This window comes from Chrysemys picta, chromosome 3 (assembly GCF_011386835.1).
Source record: "Chrysemys picta bellii isolate R12L10 chromosome 3, ASM1138683v2, whole genome shotgun sequence".
In the NCBI taxonomy this organism is placed as follows: Eukaryota; Metazoa; Chordata; order Testudines; family Emydidae; genus Chrysemys; species Chrysemys picta.
The window spans coordinates 91714915-91730485 of NC_088793.1; the positions used below are offsets into that span (position 1 = coordinate 91714915).

The window sequence follows — 15571 nt, forward strand, 5'->3', positions numbered from 1 at the left end:
TCTCTCTCAAAAATAGGGATAATCCTGCTCTGCACAAATATGTGGAATTTGTTAATGTTTGTATAGTTCTGAAAACGTACATCACTAAATAATATTAATATTTCAGATTACGTGTAGTGGGTTTCTAGTTCCTGTTTACAGAGGTTACTTCTGGGTTTCAAAAGACACCTCTGCATACATAGTTCCACTTGGATATATATTGCAATTCAGTATGATCGTAGTTATCTTTGTCAGTATCATGCAGACTTATTTCACCACTTGATGATTTCACTTATCTATGTTTATATGCTTTGCAGGATTATTTGGCTCAAATCCAGAAAGAGAAGCAGTCAAACTGCCTCACTCAGAATATTAATAAAGCTGAGCTACTGCTTTATATAAACTCCTAATGCTCTAAACCACAGACTCTTGCAAAGCTTCAAAAAGGGGGATTTTTTTCATGTTGGTAATGTTATTGCTCTCAAAGCCCAGTGATATGCTCTCGCAGTGCATCCAAAAGTTCCTTTTATCCTTTGATCAGCACATTAATATGTAAAACCTGTTGCCCAGTTCCAATTATTTTATGTCAATCCACTCCTATCTTGCTCAAAATATAGTAGGAGCATCAGTGGCACTGCTGCATACTTTGTCACTGGTGCCCTGGCCTTGGGAACGATTTTGATTTAACCTTTCCAGGCCAGTGGAACTCAAGATCGTGTTGCAAGAAGAAAAATGGGTGCTCCATAGATTACTGCTTACTATACAATGCTAGCCCATATATGGGATGGCATTGGCTCAGAAGAATATTTTCCTATGTGGACTCCTGGAAAAATCCTGGAAAATGTAATAGAGAATCACCTCTCTCTCTCTCTCTCTCTCTCTCTCTCAGAGAATGGTTAAAAAATGTAAGTTTAATCATTCTTTATTAAGTTCTATAGTTTAATTTCAATAGGAACCTAGTGGTTTCATCCCAGTTCTCTAGCCATTTTTCTTGAGGATATGAAGAACTCAAGGAGCAGAAGAGCAATAACTGAAGCAGTCATAGCAAATTGAGCTGAATTGTTCCAAAGTGTACAGTGCTTTTGGGGCACAGAAAAATGCCCATGAAGTTCTAGGATAAACTAATTCATTTTATGACCTAATATGAAATTACTCTGAGAGTTGCATTCAAAGGCTAATGCACTAATCCACTGCCCATTTGACACCCAATAGCATAGAGCTTTTCCAAATACATTATCCTGAAAGTAATGAGGAATGGTGCTGCTGCTTCCCTATTCTGACGCACCAAAACCAAATACAGAGGATTTGTCTTCCCTATTGCGTTTAAAGTTTGACTTCTAAAAGGTGAATAATAAGAGAATTTACTCTTACTGGTGTGCTAAATCACCACGTAGAGCCCCCCGATATTGTTCATTTATATCAACTGAAAGAGGTTTTTACATTCAACAGTCATACTGAATGCATGTTTACATTCTTTGTTTTATGTTCATCCCATCTATGCACATTACAAGTTTGTTTGTCTTTTTTTAAAAAACAACGTGTTCGCAAGTACTATTAAGTTTTACCATTTGATTTTCAAAATTCTGTTTGTCATTTGTCTTATGTAGAACTCTAGTCACACTCCAACAATGAATAGTCTGGAAATAAGTTCACATACAATTCTATATTACACCGAATCATATGTATGTCATCAGCTCATGAGTCAATGGCATTTGCCAGGGATCACTAAAATTGGAAACTTGTATTTATAATTATTAATTCTACCTTGGGTAGGAGATTCATGCTTAAGTGCACATTCACATACAAGCCCACTGGCTTACCATCCTGGACACACAGTACTATGGTTTTCCCTTTCCCCTCTCGCTGTGTGACTTACTTTATACATTTTCTGTATGAAGTTAAAATTCAGTTATGTTAATCCCATCAGTGATGATACACAAATAGCTCCAAAAATAGGAACGCCAGATATGCGTTAGATAACAAGTGCTCTGTACAATCTGGCTTTTCTATCCTTTTTAATATTTTTATTTTTTCATAAAGGAAATGTTAATTTTGTGACAATCTAAATTATTCATTTGAACAGGAATTTTAAAAAAAGCAACTTCCATGTACATTTTCTATTTCTGAAGATGTACGGCATGCAAAATAACAATCTCAAAAGTAACCAAGATGTTAATCTCTCACAATAAAAAAAATAGGAAGATCAAAACCATTACTTAGAGATTACAAATAAACAGGAAATTAAAATGGTCAAACTGTTGTTTGGAGCAGGATTTGTTTTCATTTCAGCTGACACTTCCAGGAGGCAAATATCAAAAATAATATTGAGGGCTACTTTTTTAATAAAAGACTGAACTGAAAATAAATTTATAAAGCATAATTTTAAACTGTGGATGAACTCACAAGTAAATAAGTAAGATTCAAAAAGGTATTAGTCTAGTTTTTGCTTAACCACGTTCTGTGCTTCCTGGTTCTTAACAGAAAATCCTCCCTCTTCTATTGATGTTAACAATTCACCTGCAATTTCCTATAAACTCCCAACAGGAGCAGGAGACAGGAGAACAAGTGCTACATGATGACTGCTGAGGGCAGAGGTCAAGTAAATATGGACTGATGGAACCTTGCTGGCCAGGAACAAGAACTAAAACCCTCTTCTCCTCCCCCCCTCCCCCCACAAAAATATCAAGATGGTAGGGGAGGAGAGAAGGAAAAAGAAAAACGGTCCTGCCAAGATGTGAGAGTTACTCTCAATTGTGAAGTCAACAAGCCTGAGATTGCTGATCCCCGTTTGGAGCTGCCTGTGACTCCCTATTCTGAAACAGCCTGGGGAGGAACGGGGCTGGCGAAACAGCCATATTTCTTCTCTCTCTTCCTCTCTCAACAGAAGCACAAAATGACAATGGAGGCGCACATGAGGCATCAGACAGGTCTACAGAGGGGAATCTGAGTGCTCTGGGGGGCTGACTCCACAGTGAAACAGGCCAGAGAGCTTCTCAGCTTCTAAAGTTCAATTTTTGTACTTTTGGGGGTGGTCTGCTGGGGCTTGATCCAAAGCCCACTGAAATAAACAGAAAGTCTCCCATTTGTAGCAGGCCATTAGTGCTTACCACCTGGTACCTGAGGCTCACTGTGGATCTTTCAGAGGGGTGTTTATGCATCTCCCTGGATGCAAGTGCTGGTCCTCCACATCTAGGAGTCTTCTAGTAGGAAAAGACTGTATTATTTGGGTTGCCACCAAATGGGGCACTGAAGAGCTGCTTACAGGAAACTGGAAGCAGATGTGATTCAGGGGAAAGAATCTCTCTTACAAACAGGAAGACAAGAAAGAGATCCTAATTTAAAAAATAGAAGTTTTAAAGGAGAGAGCAAGATCCCTGGCCACACGGAGTCCTCTTCACACTGCTCTGGGAGTAAAAAGGCAACTTAAAGCTGTCCTAAATAGACAGCTGAGGATTCCCCAGGCCTACCAAATCCTCTGTTGGCATAGAGCTGGCATAGCTAGTTCTCCACCATTCCCTTCCAGGACCCCCAAACCAGGAGTATGTGCAATCCGGCTGTCCCCGCTGCTGTTGGCCCCGAGTGGGACATTGCAAGCCAGCATTTGGAAACTGCTCTAAATTGTGCCAGGAGCTGAACTGGCCCTGGTTACTTCAGGGATCTGAAAAGAAGGATGCTATTTTGCTGCCTTTGGTGTGCTGACGGGTACCCCATTGCACCTGAGATCCTGGTCCTCACACCTAGATTGGTTTTAAACTCATTCTGACCCTCACTTATTTTCTAAGGGTGAAAGTTTTCTACATTGCACACCCAGTACTTATGCAGCAGGTAACTGAAACTGACATTATCTTTATAATGTTGCTGAAGATGCTAAGTCAGACTCTCCTTTCATATAAAACCAATTTTCCTCGTGTAACTCCACTGCTTTCAGTGGCGTCAGACCTGACTTATGATGGTGTGAGAACAGAATCAGCCTGTCAGCTACAGCTGATAGAACACTGGGCACAAGTGTCAGGCATGCAAGCTTTCCTTTTCCCACCTCTTCACCGTACAAACATCCCGGACTGAAGATACTGTTTAAAAATAGGCTGTCAATAGCAGCAAGTGCTGATAGTGGACATAGAAGGGCTACTGGGGCTAACTCAGGTTAGGGCAATGCTGGCCTTGGTACCAGTTAGTAAATTAGAGCTTGTAGCCACTGGTCCTAATCCAGATCAACACAGAATTTGACTCAGCATAAAACCCTCAGCATATTTAATGACTTCCACTGATATGCCACCCAGCAGCAGGGAAGTAGATGGAATGAGAAGGTTAAAACTATAAGGGAACTGGAAAGATCCAGGAAATACATTGTGATGGCGTAAGTATGTTAAGTTACTAAATGGTCAGTCAAACTGATGGGTAAAATTACTCAATTATTTTATGAAAGTAAGTGAAGGAAACTGCTTTGTTAATAGGTATGCCAGATCGTTCATACTGTAGCAACTCATCAATAGTGGCTTTTATGTCAAACCCATTCCTGTTAGATTTCCATTCATTCAAGACTGCAGTCTTAGAGCAACTGCTAGTGTTCAATATTTAGGTGTTTAATGTGTATTTCTTTTTCTTATCTGACTACAATTTGTGTCTGTCCCATGACTCGTCATTAAAGAGTGTGCAGTCATACCAGTAGCACCAAAAGTGACATAAGCAGCTCTGAGGATATCGGACAGGACATCCTTTAGACCAGGGGTAGGCAACCTATGGCGAGCTGATTTTTAGTGGCACTCACACTGCCCGGGTCCTGGTCACCGGTCTGGGGGGCTCTGCATTTTAATTTAATTTTAAATGAAGCTTCTTAAACATTTTAAAAACCTTATTTATTTTACATACAACAATAGTTTAGTTATACACCTCTACCTCGATATAACGCTGTCCTCGGGAGCCAAAAAATCTTACCGCGTTATAGGTGAAACCGCATTATATTGAACTTGCTTTGCTCCACCGGAGTGCGCACCCCCCCTGGAGCACTGCTTTATCGCATTATATCCGAATTCATGTTATATCGGGTAGCATTATATCGAGGTAGAGGTGTATATTATAGACCTATAGAAAAAGACCTTCTAAAAACGTTAAAATGTATTACTGGCATGTGAAACCTTAAATCAGAGTGAATAAATGAAGACTCAGCACACCACTTCTGAAAGGTTGCCGACCCCTGCTTTAGACTATCAGCATAAGGCAGCTTGTAGGGAGGCAGTTTTCCACCTTATGCTGGGAATCCAATTTGTTTCTATCTGCAAAGTGCTAAAAAGCTTATTTTAAGTTAAATTAAGGTTAAGGAGATGTTTCTACTCCAAGCTCCTATTTGGACAGAGATACAGTATCTGTGTTTTAATAGCACATTATCATAAACTGCAACTGCCACTGCCTAAACCAATGGCAAAATATATACATTTCCTTACCTGAATTTCTAACATCATCCCAGCTATCTGATTTTGTTGATTGTCTATGACCTATAAAAAAAACGGAAATATGACTAAGTACCACATTCAAAAAGATGATTGACTCTGTGAGTTTTAAGTAGAACAGTCTAATTTCTGATCTAGCGACCCTCTTTTCTTTTATAAATGTCTAAACCCGGAACTCAAATTACCTACCCTCGAAGAAGTAAATAACAAAAAAAGAGAAATACTGCTTAACACTTACACAGCAATCTTCATCATGAAATTACTAATTACACAATCACAGTTAACTTACTGCCAGTTTCTTGGTAAAAACTAAGTCTCTCTCTATTTTATTTGACCAAAAATGGTTTACATTTTCTTGTGCAACTGAGTATTCATGCAAAACAAATGCACTGACCCAAGGAACACATGTGTTGAAGAGAAACTGGAATCAGCAATACACGTGAAAAATTGAGTGAGAGAAAAATAAGACAAAGAAACTCAATAGGAGATTCTAAGGTTGTGGACACTACTGACAGTTCAGCTAATCAGTTTCATGGACTGACCTTGCCGGCTCTCTCATTCTTTTCTTTGAGGCATTCATTCTCACTCTGAAGCTGTTTTGTGTCCAACATGGGGAGGCGGATACCATCTTCCAGGCATTTTTCTACTTTCTGTTGCAAACTGCAGTTCAGAGATAAGAATGGAAAAGCAACTAGTCAATTTACTGGGAAAACAAGGAAACAAAAACGGCAGTATGTTCTAGTGGAGGGTTTAAAAACCACCATAAGCATCATCACCCAGTCTCTCACCAAACCCACCAAGACTTTACAAGTAGATTCCAGCTTCATGTATAAGCAAACTGGCAGGTGTGAAATGGTGTAAATCCTGGATTTCTTGAAGTCACCCTGTCACTAACAAGAACAGATCAATCTGAATACACAGGAAAGTTTTATTACTTATCCAATATATACTCCACCTTTGTAATACTTTGCTGCATGGTTAAAAAAATAAATCCTGGACCAGATTCTGTGTTGCATCTCTTGAGGCAAGGCACTGGAGGTGCACTCAGAAGGAGGGGAACAACTGACTTTAAAACCCCTTTGTGCTTCCCGTTTTACGGGCTGCTATGGGGGCTGAATCAGCTCCAGCATTAGTCAGAGCAGTCCTGGGGGTTGTTCTTACAGCAGCTTTACTAAATTTGCCTATGGGGTCCCTATGAGCTCCACTGCAGTCCTGAATTGCCCAGTGCCAAGCACTATGGTCTATCATTCCTGCCCCCTATGATAGGCATGCGAGGGGGCAGTATAAAGCCACAAATCTCAGCCATTACACTGTTTACGCACCAGAGGAATGTTCCCAGCCCCCTGCAGTTCATTTAAAGCCCCTATATGCTGCCAGAGCTTTCCCACTCAGCAGCTTTCAAAAATAAATGCGTTTTATTACAGTGACAATCCTGTTTTCCAATATAGAAACCAGAGATCGTTTCAAATATCTGTAGGCTTTCAGGAGAGACAAAACCATCCCTGTAGATTACACGGGCACAAATAAAAAGGTGCATCAGTTGTAAGATGGAAACAATGTGCCCAGTGATCTGCCTGACTAGATGTCCCAACCGGCTAGCCTTTCATCAGTAACACGCTTTTAGACTGCTACTGGCATGTACATTTAGGCAAGTGAGGGGCCCTGAACTAAAGCGACATCCACCCCAAATTATAAGAAATTATCCTTTTCATAACCTCTCCCTTTTGGCTGTCTTTATCACATAACTCCAATTGATATTTTTCCTTTAAAAATGATGCCTTTAAGTAGTATAAAGAATGTAACATACACCATAGTCTCATTCAATCATCCATCTGGAATTTTTCCATGGAAATCTGCCCAATTTGTTCTTTTATGATTATGTAAGGCCTGCAATAGGGCACCAGCTGCAGTTAAATCTCCCTGTAAATATCCGCCCGCTTCAGAACAAATACCTCCCCCATTAGGAGATGGATGCAGGATTTTTAAATCTTTGACCCTTCCATGGTTAGTTTACCCCTCAATAAATTTCTTCTGAGCTTTCCTACAGTCCAGTACAGGCTTATTTATTAGTTTGGAATGCTGGGAGTCTCTGAACAATGCTCTTTTGCTGCACACGCTTATTCTATCCAACCCTTACCTGGCACTATTCCATGATGCCAGCTCTCAGAAAGACATTGGTGATAGTCAGCCCCTCCTCTGTTATCATATCGTTCGTAACATGATACAAAGGAAATCTCATCATATTTCCAATACAGTGTCAATGACTTTTGTGTCACACTGTCACCCTCTGTGTGGTAATATGTTCCAGTGTGACACAAAAGTCATTGACACCGTACTGGAGTAAAGCTGCAAAGAATTTGGCGGCTTGAAACAACAAGTATGCTGCAACAGTCCCAGAGCGTCACATAGGTATTCATACCTCTGCACTGTGGTGACCAGATCTTTTTCTTTCTTTTTCTGACACACGAGTTGCAGCTCTTTCTCCCTACATTGTGTTCTAGTCTCTCCAAGCTTCTTCTCCAAATCTGTCACTGTTTCTTGGAGTTGCTTGTTCTTCTCTTCTAGAATGTGCAGCTAAGACATTACATCCAAACAGTCAGACACAATGCTAAGTTTTGTATTAAGAGTACTTACTACAGGCCCCAGCTTTACAGTTATCTTCTGAATGCACTTTTAGCCTCATTTTTACTGTGCACTAAAATCTATTATAATTCTCCTTGTTACACTGTTAAAATACCTTTTAACACTTTAAATATTTGTCTTACTAATCAAGTGGGGAAAAGTGTGGTATACACATTGCAATTCAGTCAAGAGGAATTGCAAAACAATCAATAATGGTGTGATACATGACCAGAAAGAGTTAAGCATCTTGCAAGATAAATGACCTGAATTCAACCTCTAGGAACATATTGGTAGATAACGTTTGTGTTTTTGTGTGTTTACATATATATTGTTAGAGGTTAACAATGTAACAAAACTGTTCCTGTCTATGCTGTATTCTGTTAAGATCTCCTTTTGATATCTGAATTAACATTTAAATGAACTGTAAATATAATGGCATCACTGTATTGATCTCTCTTCGAAATGTATAGCAAATCACCTGCGAATGGTGGAATACAGGCAATTGCCTTATGTTAATCCTTGTAGCTAATTACTGGTGATGCTTAGGAAATAGGTCTACTTCAAAGTCTCAGTGATTGCCTATTGCTCGCCTAAGAACTCTGAGCTGTCAAGAGAAGGCCTGAAACTGTATAAAAAACCCTTGGGGTATAATCCTTTTTATTTCAGATCTCCCTGATGCTTTACACAGGGAAGCTTGAGTCCTACGACTGAGATCTCCAGTCCCACCGGGATCACCCTGAATATGAATGTTGGACCATATACTATGGACAAATTCTGAAAGAACTCTTTGCAACTACAAAGCTTACCATCTCTATTGTAAAACTGATCTCAGAACTGTACTCATGTCTGTATGTATCTTTTAACCAATACTCACTCTCTTTTCTTTTTTAATATGTTTTAGTTTAGGTAATAAGAATTAGCTGTAGGCATGTACATGGGTAAGATCTGAAACATTATGAATATGATTTGCAGTAATCCTTATCATATTTGACTTGGTTATCTGGGTGGAAGCCCAAGGCTGGGTTGCTTTAAGGGAACCATATTTCTGGCTTCTGGGTAACCAGTGAGGTATACAGAAGCTGTTTTGTGCTGGCTTGGGAAATCTAAGTATTGGAATATCCACCAGTTTTGGAGATTGCCTGCCCCATTCTTTACAGATTGCCCTAATTGAATAACAGTGTGGCTCCCCTGGGACCCTGGTCACAAATGCATGTCACAGAATATATTTCTATCTGTACCTCTTCTTTTACATATTATTAAAACCAGATACTTTCCCCTTACCTGCTTACTCTGCCTTTCTACATCATCCAGCGTTGGCAGGTCAGCTAGATATTTTTCTAGGGTTTCAATTCGTCTCTGTTTGTCTTTGTTTTGTTCAGACTCTTTTTGGCATTTCTTTTTCAGGCTATTTATGTACCTGTCTCTGGTTTTAAGCTAAAAGAGTAATACAATTACATAATTTATTATGGTAGAAAATAAATCTGTACAAGATAATGAAGAATCTATTTCCAAATTCTCAAAACTCAGCAGATCTTTAGAAGCTACATTCTTAGCCAGAAGTAAGGGTTAGTTATTACAGAAAGTTACACCAAAGGGTCATTTATTTTGCTTAAATCCAGTATCTCCTACTCAGAACAATTACCATCTTTAAATATTTGAGTTGCACCAAACATATTTGAAGCTACAATTGTTTTACCTCCATTTATATGACCCACTGCTTGGGAATTGAAAACATCCTTATTTAACACATTCTTTTTTATGTCAATTGCCCACAATCTGCTAGGAAGTTTCTCACTATTTTGGCTTGCTCTATGTGCATGCCTAGTGGACAGCAACATGAAGAATATTAGGAGTGGGAGAACTGGAACAAAACTACTGTGTGGACTGTCAAAGAGTCTGCATTTTGCTGCAAGTCCGTGTGAGTCCTTGGAGAGAAAAAACAGAGGCAGAGAATTGTTTCTGGGGATAAAGCAAAGCCTGAGGGTACTGCAGAAGAGCTATTTATGTGCTGCTTTTTTCCTACTGCTATCCAGGCAAACAGGACTAGTTTACATTTTTTGTAAATAAACATATTACACTAAGATAGTGGTTTCCAACCTTTTTACGCTCAAGTTCACTTTTTGCATCTAAGGGCAACCCAGGATCTACCCCGCCCCTTTCCCGAGGCCCTGCCCCTTCCCCAAAGCCCCGCCCCACTCACTCCTTCCCCCCCACCCCGCATCGCTCGCTCTCCCTCACCCTCACTCACTTTTCACCGGGCTGGGGTAGGAGTTTGGGAGGGAATGCGGGCTCTGGGCTGGGGCTGATGGGTTCGCAGTGTGGGAGGGGGCTCTGGTCTGAGCCTGGGGCAGAGGGTTGGGGTGCAAGAGGGGGTGAGGGGTGCAAGCACTTGGAGGGAGTTTGGGTGCAGGAGGGGGCTCCGGGCTGGGGCAGAGTGTTGGGGTGCAGGAGGGGGTATAGGTTCAGGGTGCAGAAGGGGGTATAGGATGCTGGCTTCAGGAGGGGACTCAGGGCTGGAGTGCAGCCTCCTGCTGGGCAGCACTTACCTCTGGCAGCTCCCGGTTGGCAGTGCAGCATGGCTGCTGCTAAGGCAGGTTCCCTGCCTATCCCAGGCCCACGCCACTCCTGGAAGGGGCCAACGCGCCCCAGCAGCCCCTGGGAGGTGGCGGGGGGCACGTGGCTCCGCATGCTGCACCTCTCTGCAAGCACCACCCACGCAGCACTCCCGGCCACTGGGAGCTGTGGGGGCAGTGCTTGCAGGCAGGAGCAGCGTGCAGAGGGAGACCTCTGCCCCCCCCCCCCCCCACCAGCGCTGCACCAGCCACTTCTGGGAGCGGCACGGGGCAAGGGCAGGGATTCTGCCTTAGTGGCAGACACGCTGTGCCACCAGAGATCGCGATCGACTGGGAGATCCTCTAGGATCAACCAGTCGATCGCGATCAACCGGTTGGTGACCACTGCACTAAGAAAATACCCTGATATTATGCCACCAATTTCTCATCCAAATGGAAACCTCTCTGCAAGACCCTGAATTTTTGCTGCTCAGCCTAAGGGGAAACAGCTCTGTTTTGGGGCTTTGATGTCGTATAGCATCATACCACATAGCCACTTTTACTCCCAGCTCTTGAACTTTTCAGGTACTTATTCTGTATAACTTGATAACTTGAGATAGTGCTCTTTGGTCTGTGGCACATTAGCCACTACAGCATACAGCCCTACTTAAAAAAAAAAAATCCAAAGACTTATAACACATACATGCTTCTGAGTTCTTGGGTAAATACTATGTTTCAAAGCCATGTATACAACAAACTGCATGGCCTCAGATAGAGCACTGGACTGGGGGTCAGGAGACTTGGTTCTATTCCTGCTTCTGCCACTGACCTGCTGTGTGACACTGGGCAAGTCACTTCACATCCCTGTGCCTGTTTTCCCTCCTATCCTTTGTCTTGTTTTTCAGGCAGGGACTGTTTCTCTGTATATGCTTGCCAAGCACAATGGAGTCCTGATCCATCTGGTGCCTGAAGGTACTGCAGTGATAATAAGAAATAATAATCCCTAACTCTTAAACAGTGCTTTTCATCATTAGATCTCAGAGTGCTTTACAAAGGAAGTTACTATCATTAGGCCCATTTTACAGAGGGGCAAATGATGCACAGAGGTGAAGTGAGTGACTCATCCAAGGTCACCCATCAGGCCAGTGGCAGAGCCAGGAACAGATCCCAGGTCTCCTGAGTCCAGTGCTCTACCCACTAAGCCAGTAATAGTGGTTCTCTCATGATACTCTTCTTGAGTTACAAAGTGTTATTTCAACTCTCATTTTATAAATATACACACAATATAAACAGGTGACCAGATGGCATCTCTCAAGACAGACATCCTAAATGTTTGATTTTGGATATTATTTTGTGCAACAGCTACAGGAATTAAAAACAACTTCAAATACATAGCTATCGGGACTAAACCGAATAGGAATCTGAGCCAAGAATTTGACCTTGACACAGTCCAACAACTACATCAGAGGACATCATAATGAAATAGCAGCTTTGTTAAGGCTGACTTTCTACAGGAATCTTAATTCACCATCAGCCTGCAAAATAATTTCTTGGCTATGTTTGATAACCAAGATCAGAACACATACACGCACTCCTGGCACTTGCTTTATTAACAAGGACTTCAGAAAAAAGACTACTCAAAAGCTGTTTTCTCACTCAGGATCTGATTTAATGAAAACTCTACCCATATTGCTCACATTAACAGCCTAGCAACTTACAGGATTAGAAACACTTGTCGCTATGAATAAGTGTGACATGTAACCCTTTAAAATATCAAATACAATTGGTGTTTCTGTGTCTTGTGCTGGAAACATCCATCTTGCTGAAAAACAAATGTTATGTATGACACTGGCAATGTCAGAGTCTAATGATGGAGTCTATAAAAGTGTTTAGTAGCTGACAACATCTGAAAAAAGCTTTTCCAGGGACAATTTTCTAAACAAGTCAGGATCCTGGGGGCTACATACACATTCTGTTAAGTTTTAAGATTAGTTTTGATATGAATCTCTTAATTATCAGGGCCTCAAAAACAGATACAGCATTCAGGCTGTTCTACGACATTTCTTACCAGATAGAACCCAAAAGTATTTGGAGATACATCCTAGAGTTAGGATGCTTCCCCAAACCTATGACCTTCCAAAATGCCTTTGCTCCTCTGACATGTCATCTTCCTTTAGGGGATGCTGGCCTTGTGCTTTTTTCAGTGAGGTTTTGCACAACTGTTTCGTCCACTAAAATCCTCCAGCATTTTCAGGGATAGATATAGTGGCCTTCTCACATCTCCCCTTTCCCTCTTGCACCCACAACCTGAGGTTCCTCTCCTGCAATCACAGGCTGTAGCTTCTCTCCCTCTATTAGCTGGATTGTCAGCCACTGATATTCCCCTTCCTTCCATCTCCACATCCCCAATGTCCTCTCCCCACTTCCTAAAGGATTATTTTTCCTGTAAAGGTCAGCCCTCAAAAGTTAATGTTAATGTCAGTATTAAAGTGAAAACTTAATTTTGTCCTCTTGTATGCAGTGCAGGAGTGGGGTAGGGTGGAGGGGTTTCCCTTACTAGTAGTTTGTTTCAATCCCGCACCCCTTTCCTTGGGATGGAGATCCCTTCCACAGCCTTTGGGGAGGAGGAATTCACCCAGAAATCACTTCAACACCTTTCTCAGTAACGATTGGTTTTATCAGCAAATAGTTCCCCAGATGAGCAAAATAATTTCAGTACCCCCATCATCAATCCCTCAGTAACTGATTAGGGGCCTCCTCCCCTTTAGGCTCTGACAGATACTAGCATCAGCACAGTGACGGTGCTCAGGGGTCATGCAGACAGGCTGCCTCCTGGACCTAGCCCCCAATCCAGAGTTCAGATCTTGTCAGCTGTGTCCCTACAGCAGCACATGCCCTTTTTGGCCCTGCATTTCCTCCTTTCTACAATTACAATTCCATCCTACTTTAATGCATTCATTTAATTACATGATCACATATTTTTTTCCACGGGATCCTTGGCTCATTCAGTCCACAGGCTGGATGGGCCTTAGGGAAGAAGTCATGGTTGTGTAGTGAATTAGGCTGCAGAGATTCTGCCCAACTCCCAGAACAGCACAGAATTGTCTTGCATTGTAAGTTCTACGCTGCACCTCTCAGAGAAGAGGCAGCAGCTTTTCACTCATGGATTTGGTACATTCACTCTAGAAGGCAGAAAAGCTCAGTATGAGACTTGTGTCTGCTGTATTAGACACAGTGGTTTTAGTCCCAAACTTTCCACACTATTTTAAAAAAATATGTTCATTTATACAGGTTAATAAGTGCTTCAAATCACATGAATTTTCAGACTGTTGGGCTGAGGCACATGGATACAATTTTCCTTTAAAGCGACACCCTGGGCAAACCTAATTGACCTGAGCTGAAATCAGTGTCAGCAACAGGTTTTAACTGGTTTCTTAATACCGTTCAAACATTCGAGAGAGGTTCAGATCCATTCATGCTGACATTGTGGTCAGCAATGGTAATTTTTCTATTGTAGACATGATTTAATGGAGTTTTAAAAATAAATTGAGTCATCAGTTTGTGTAGCGTATTTTAAGATGTGCCCAGGGTTGCTCAGAGGAGGTGATGTTCCTTCTAAGGGAATGTGCTCAACTGAAAGTAAGTAAAGAAACAACAATTAAGAATTCAACACACTGTCACAAGCCTTTGTGCTTACAAGCCTACCGCCTTCTCTACACCATGGAATTTTAACAGAAAATGTCCCTCTTTGGCTCGCATTAGTAACCACAAGACCCATAATGAAGATGGGTGATTTCAGCACCAGGTCATATATGCTTGCTGGGAGCAAGTTTAATTAATATGGTGCTGAAAATGGCAGTTGGAACAGAGAAAGCCATCTACATTCAGGCTAACACCAGTGACGCTGCCCACAGTTTTCTCATCCCTGCAGGAAAAGCTAATGCTACCTCAGTGAGTTGTTTTTACTGCTCCCTCAGCCAGTATTATCTCTTCCCTGTTCTGAATGTTCCACTTTAGGGAGGATAGCAACACAGGCATTTTTAAAAAAAAAGGTTTCCAGAGTTGCATCCATATTAACAAATTACAATCCATGTGGCAGCCATGTTAAAAAACTGCTACAGGTTATGGTACCTGTGGCAGTATATAGCATCTGTTTGGCTATTATTATTTGTTACCTATATTACAGTCACACCTAGAGCGTCACTGCAGTAGGCACTGAACACACGTACAAATAGCAAGACTGCCCCTGTCCAAGAGGGTTTTTTTTTAAATGAAAAACCAAAAGCCCTTTTCACCCTGGACAGGGAAATCATGCTGCCACTCTGTTGACATGGTTGAGGTTTGGTACACTTCTACTGGGCATGATTCACACTGTGATACTCCAGTTTCACCCAGTGTAGCTCCACTGAGATCAAGTAATTGTGTAACACAATGTAACACTGGAACAAGTGGTGAATCAGGCTCGGCATGTTTAAATGCCATATTGTGGATGGGCTATAGATACCACAGGATAAATTAGAGCCTACACATTAGTTGCTTTCTGCTTAAAAAGTTCTGATACAACCATGGCACAAAGGTGAAATCTAAACATGAAAGCCACTTACTTTCTCTTCCATCTTCTTTTTCTCTTCACTGGATTTGTTTGAAATTTGCTTGAGAAACTCATTGAGTTGCATTTCCTTATTCTCAACTGATGCAAGCTTTTGCTCAAGCTCCTCACAGTGGGATACTGATCTTTCTGAAAATGGAGCTTGCAATGATGTGTTCTCATATTGTGAATGCTTTAAAAAAAAAAGTATAGTTAAAGTGCAGCTGACAGTCTTACATAACTGAATGGCTCCTAGAGAAAACTCTCTCACTTGGTAGATTGAAAAATACAGTGCCTGTCTTACAAAGAAAATGCACATATGTAACAACATGTTTACTGAGGAGAGGTGACACAGCACAAGCTACGAAAAATAACTGCACTGG

General features: G+C 41.4%; 1 protein-coding gene and 1 long non-coding RNA gene across 6 annotated transcripts in view; one reads left to right on the forward strand and one right to left on the reverse strand.

The window, feature by feature from the left end:
- Positions 1–9330, forward strand: part of LOC103306789 (uncharacterized) — a 50075-nt gene extending 40745 nt beyond the window's left edge. For both annotated transcript variants that reach the window (XR_010599596.1, XR_509685.4), the window contains exon 4: positions 8715–9330. This is a non-coding gene — a long non-coding RNA (uncharacterized LOC103306789). The remainder of the gene's footprint in view (positions 1–8714) is intronic.
- The window catches only part of CEP85L (centrosomal protein 85 like), a 193651-nt gene that overhangs the window by 34247 nt on the left and 143833 nt on the right, over positions 1–15571 (reverse strand). For all 4 annotated transcript variants that reach the window (XM_008175924.4, XM_042847658.2, XM_042847659.2 and 1 more), the window contains 5 exons: positions 15205–15381; positions 9330–9482; positions 7846–8000; positions 5969–6086; positions 5421–5471 (listed from right to left, as the gene is read on the reverse strand). In XM_008175924.4, the coding sequence (XP_008174146.3) occupies positions 5421–5471; positions 5969–6086; positions 7846–8000; positions 9330–9482; positions 15205–15381 (654 nt within the window). The remainder of the gene's footprint in view (positions 1–5420; positions 5472–5968; positions 6087–7845; positions 8001–9329; positions 9483–15204; positions 15382–15571) is intronic.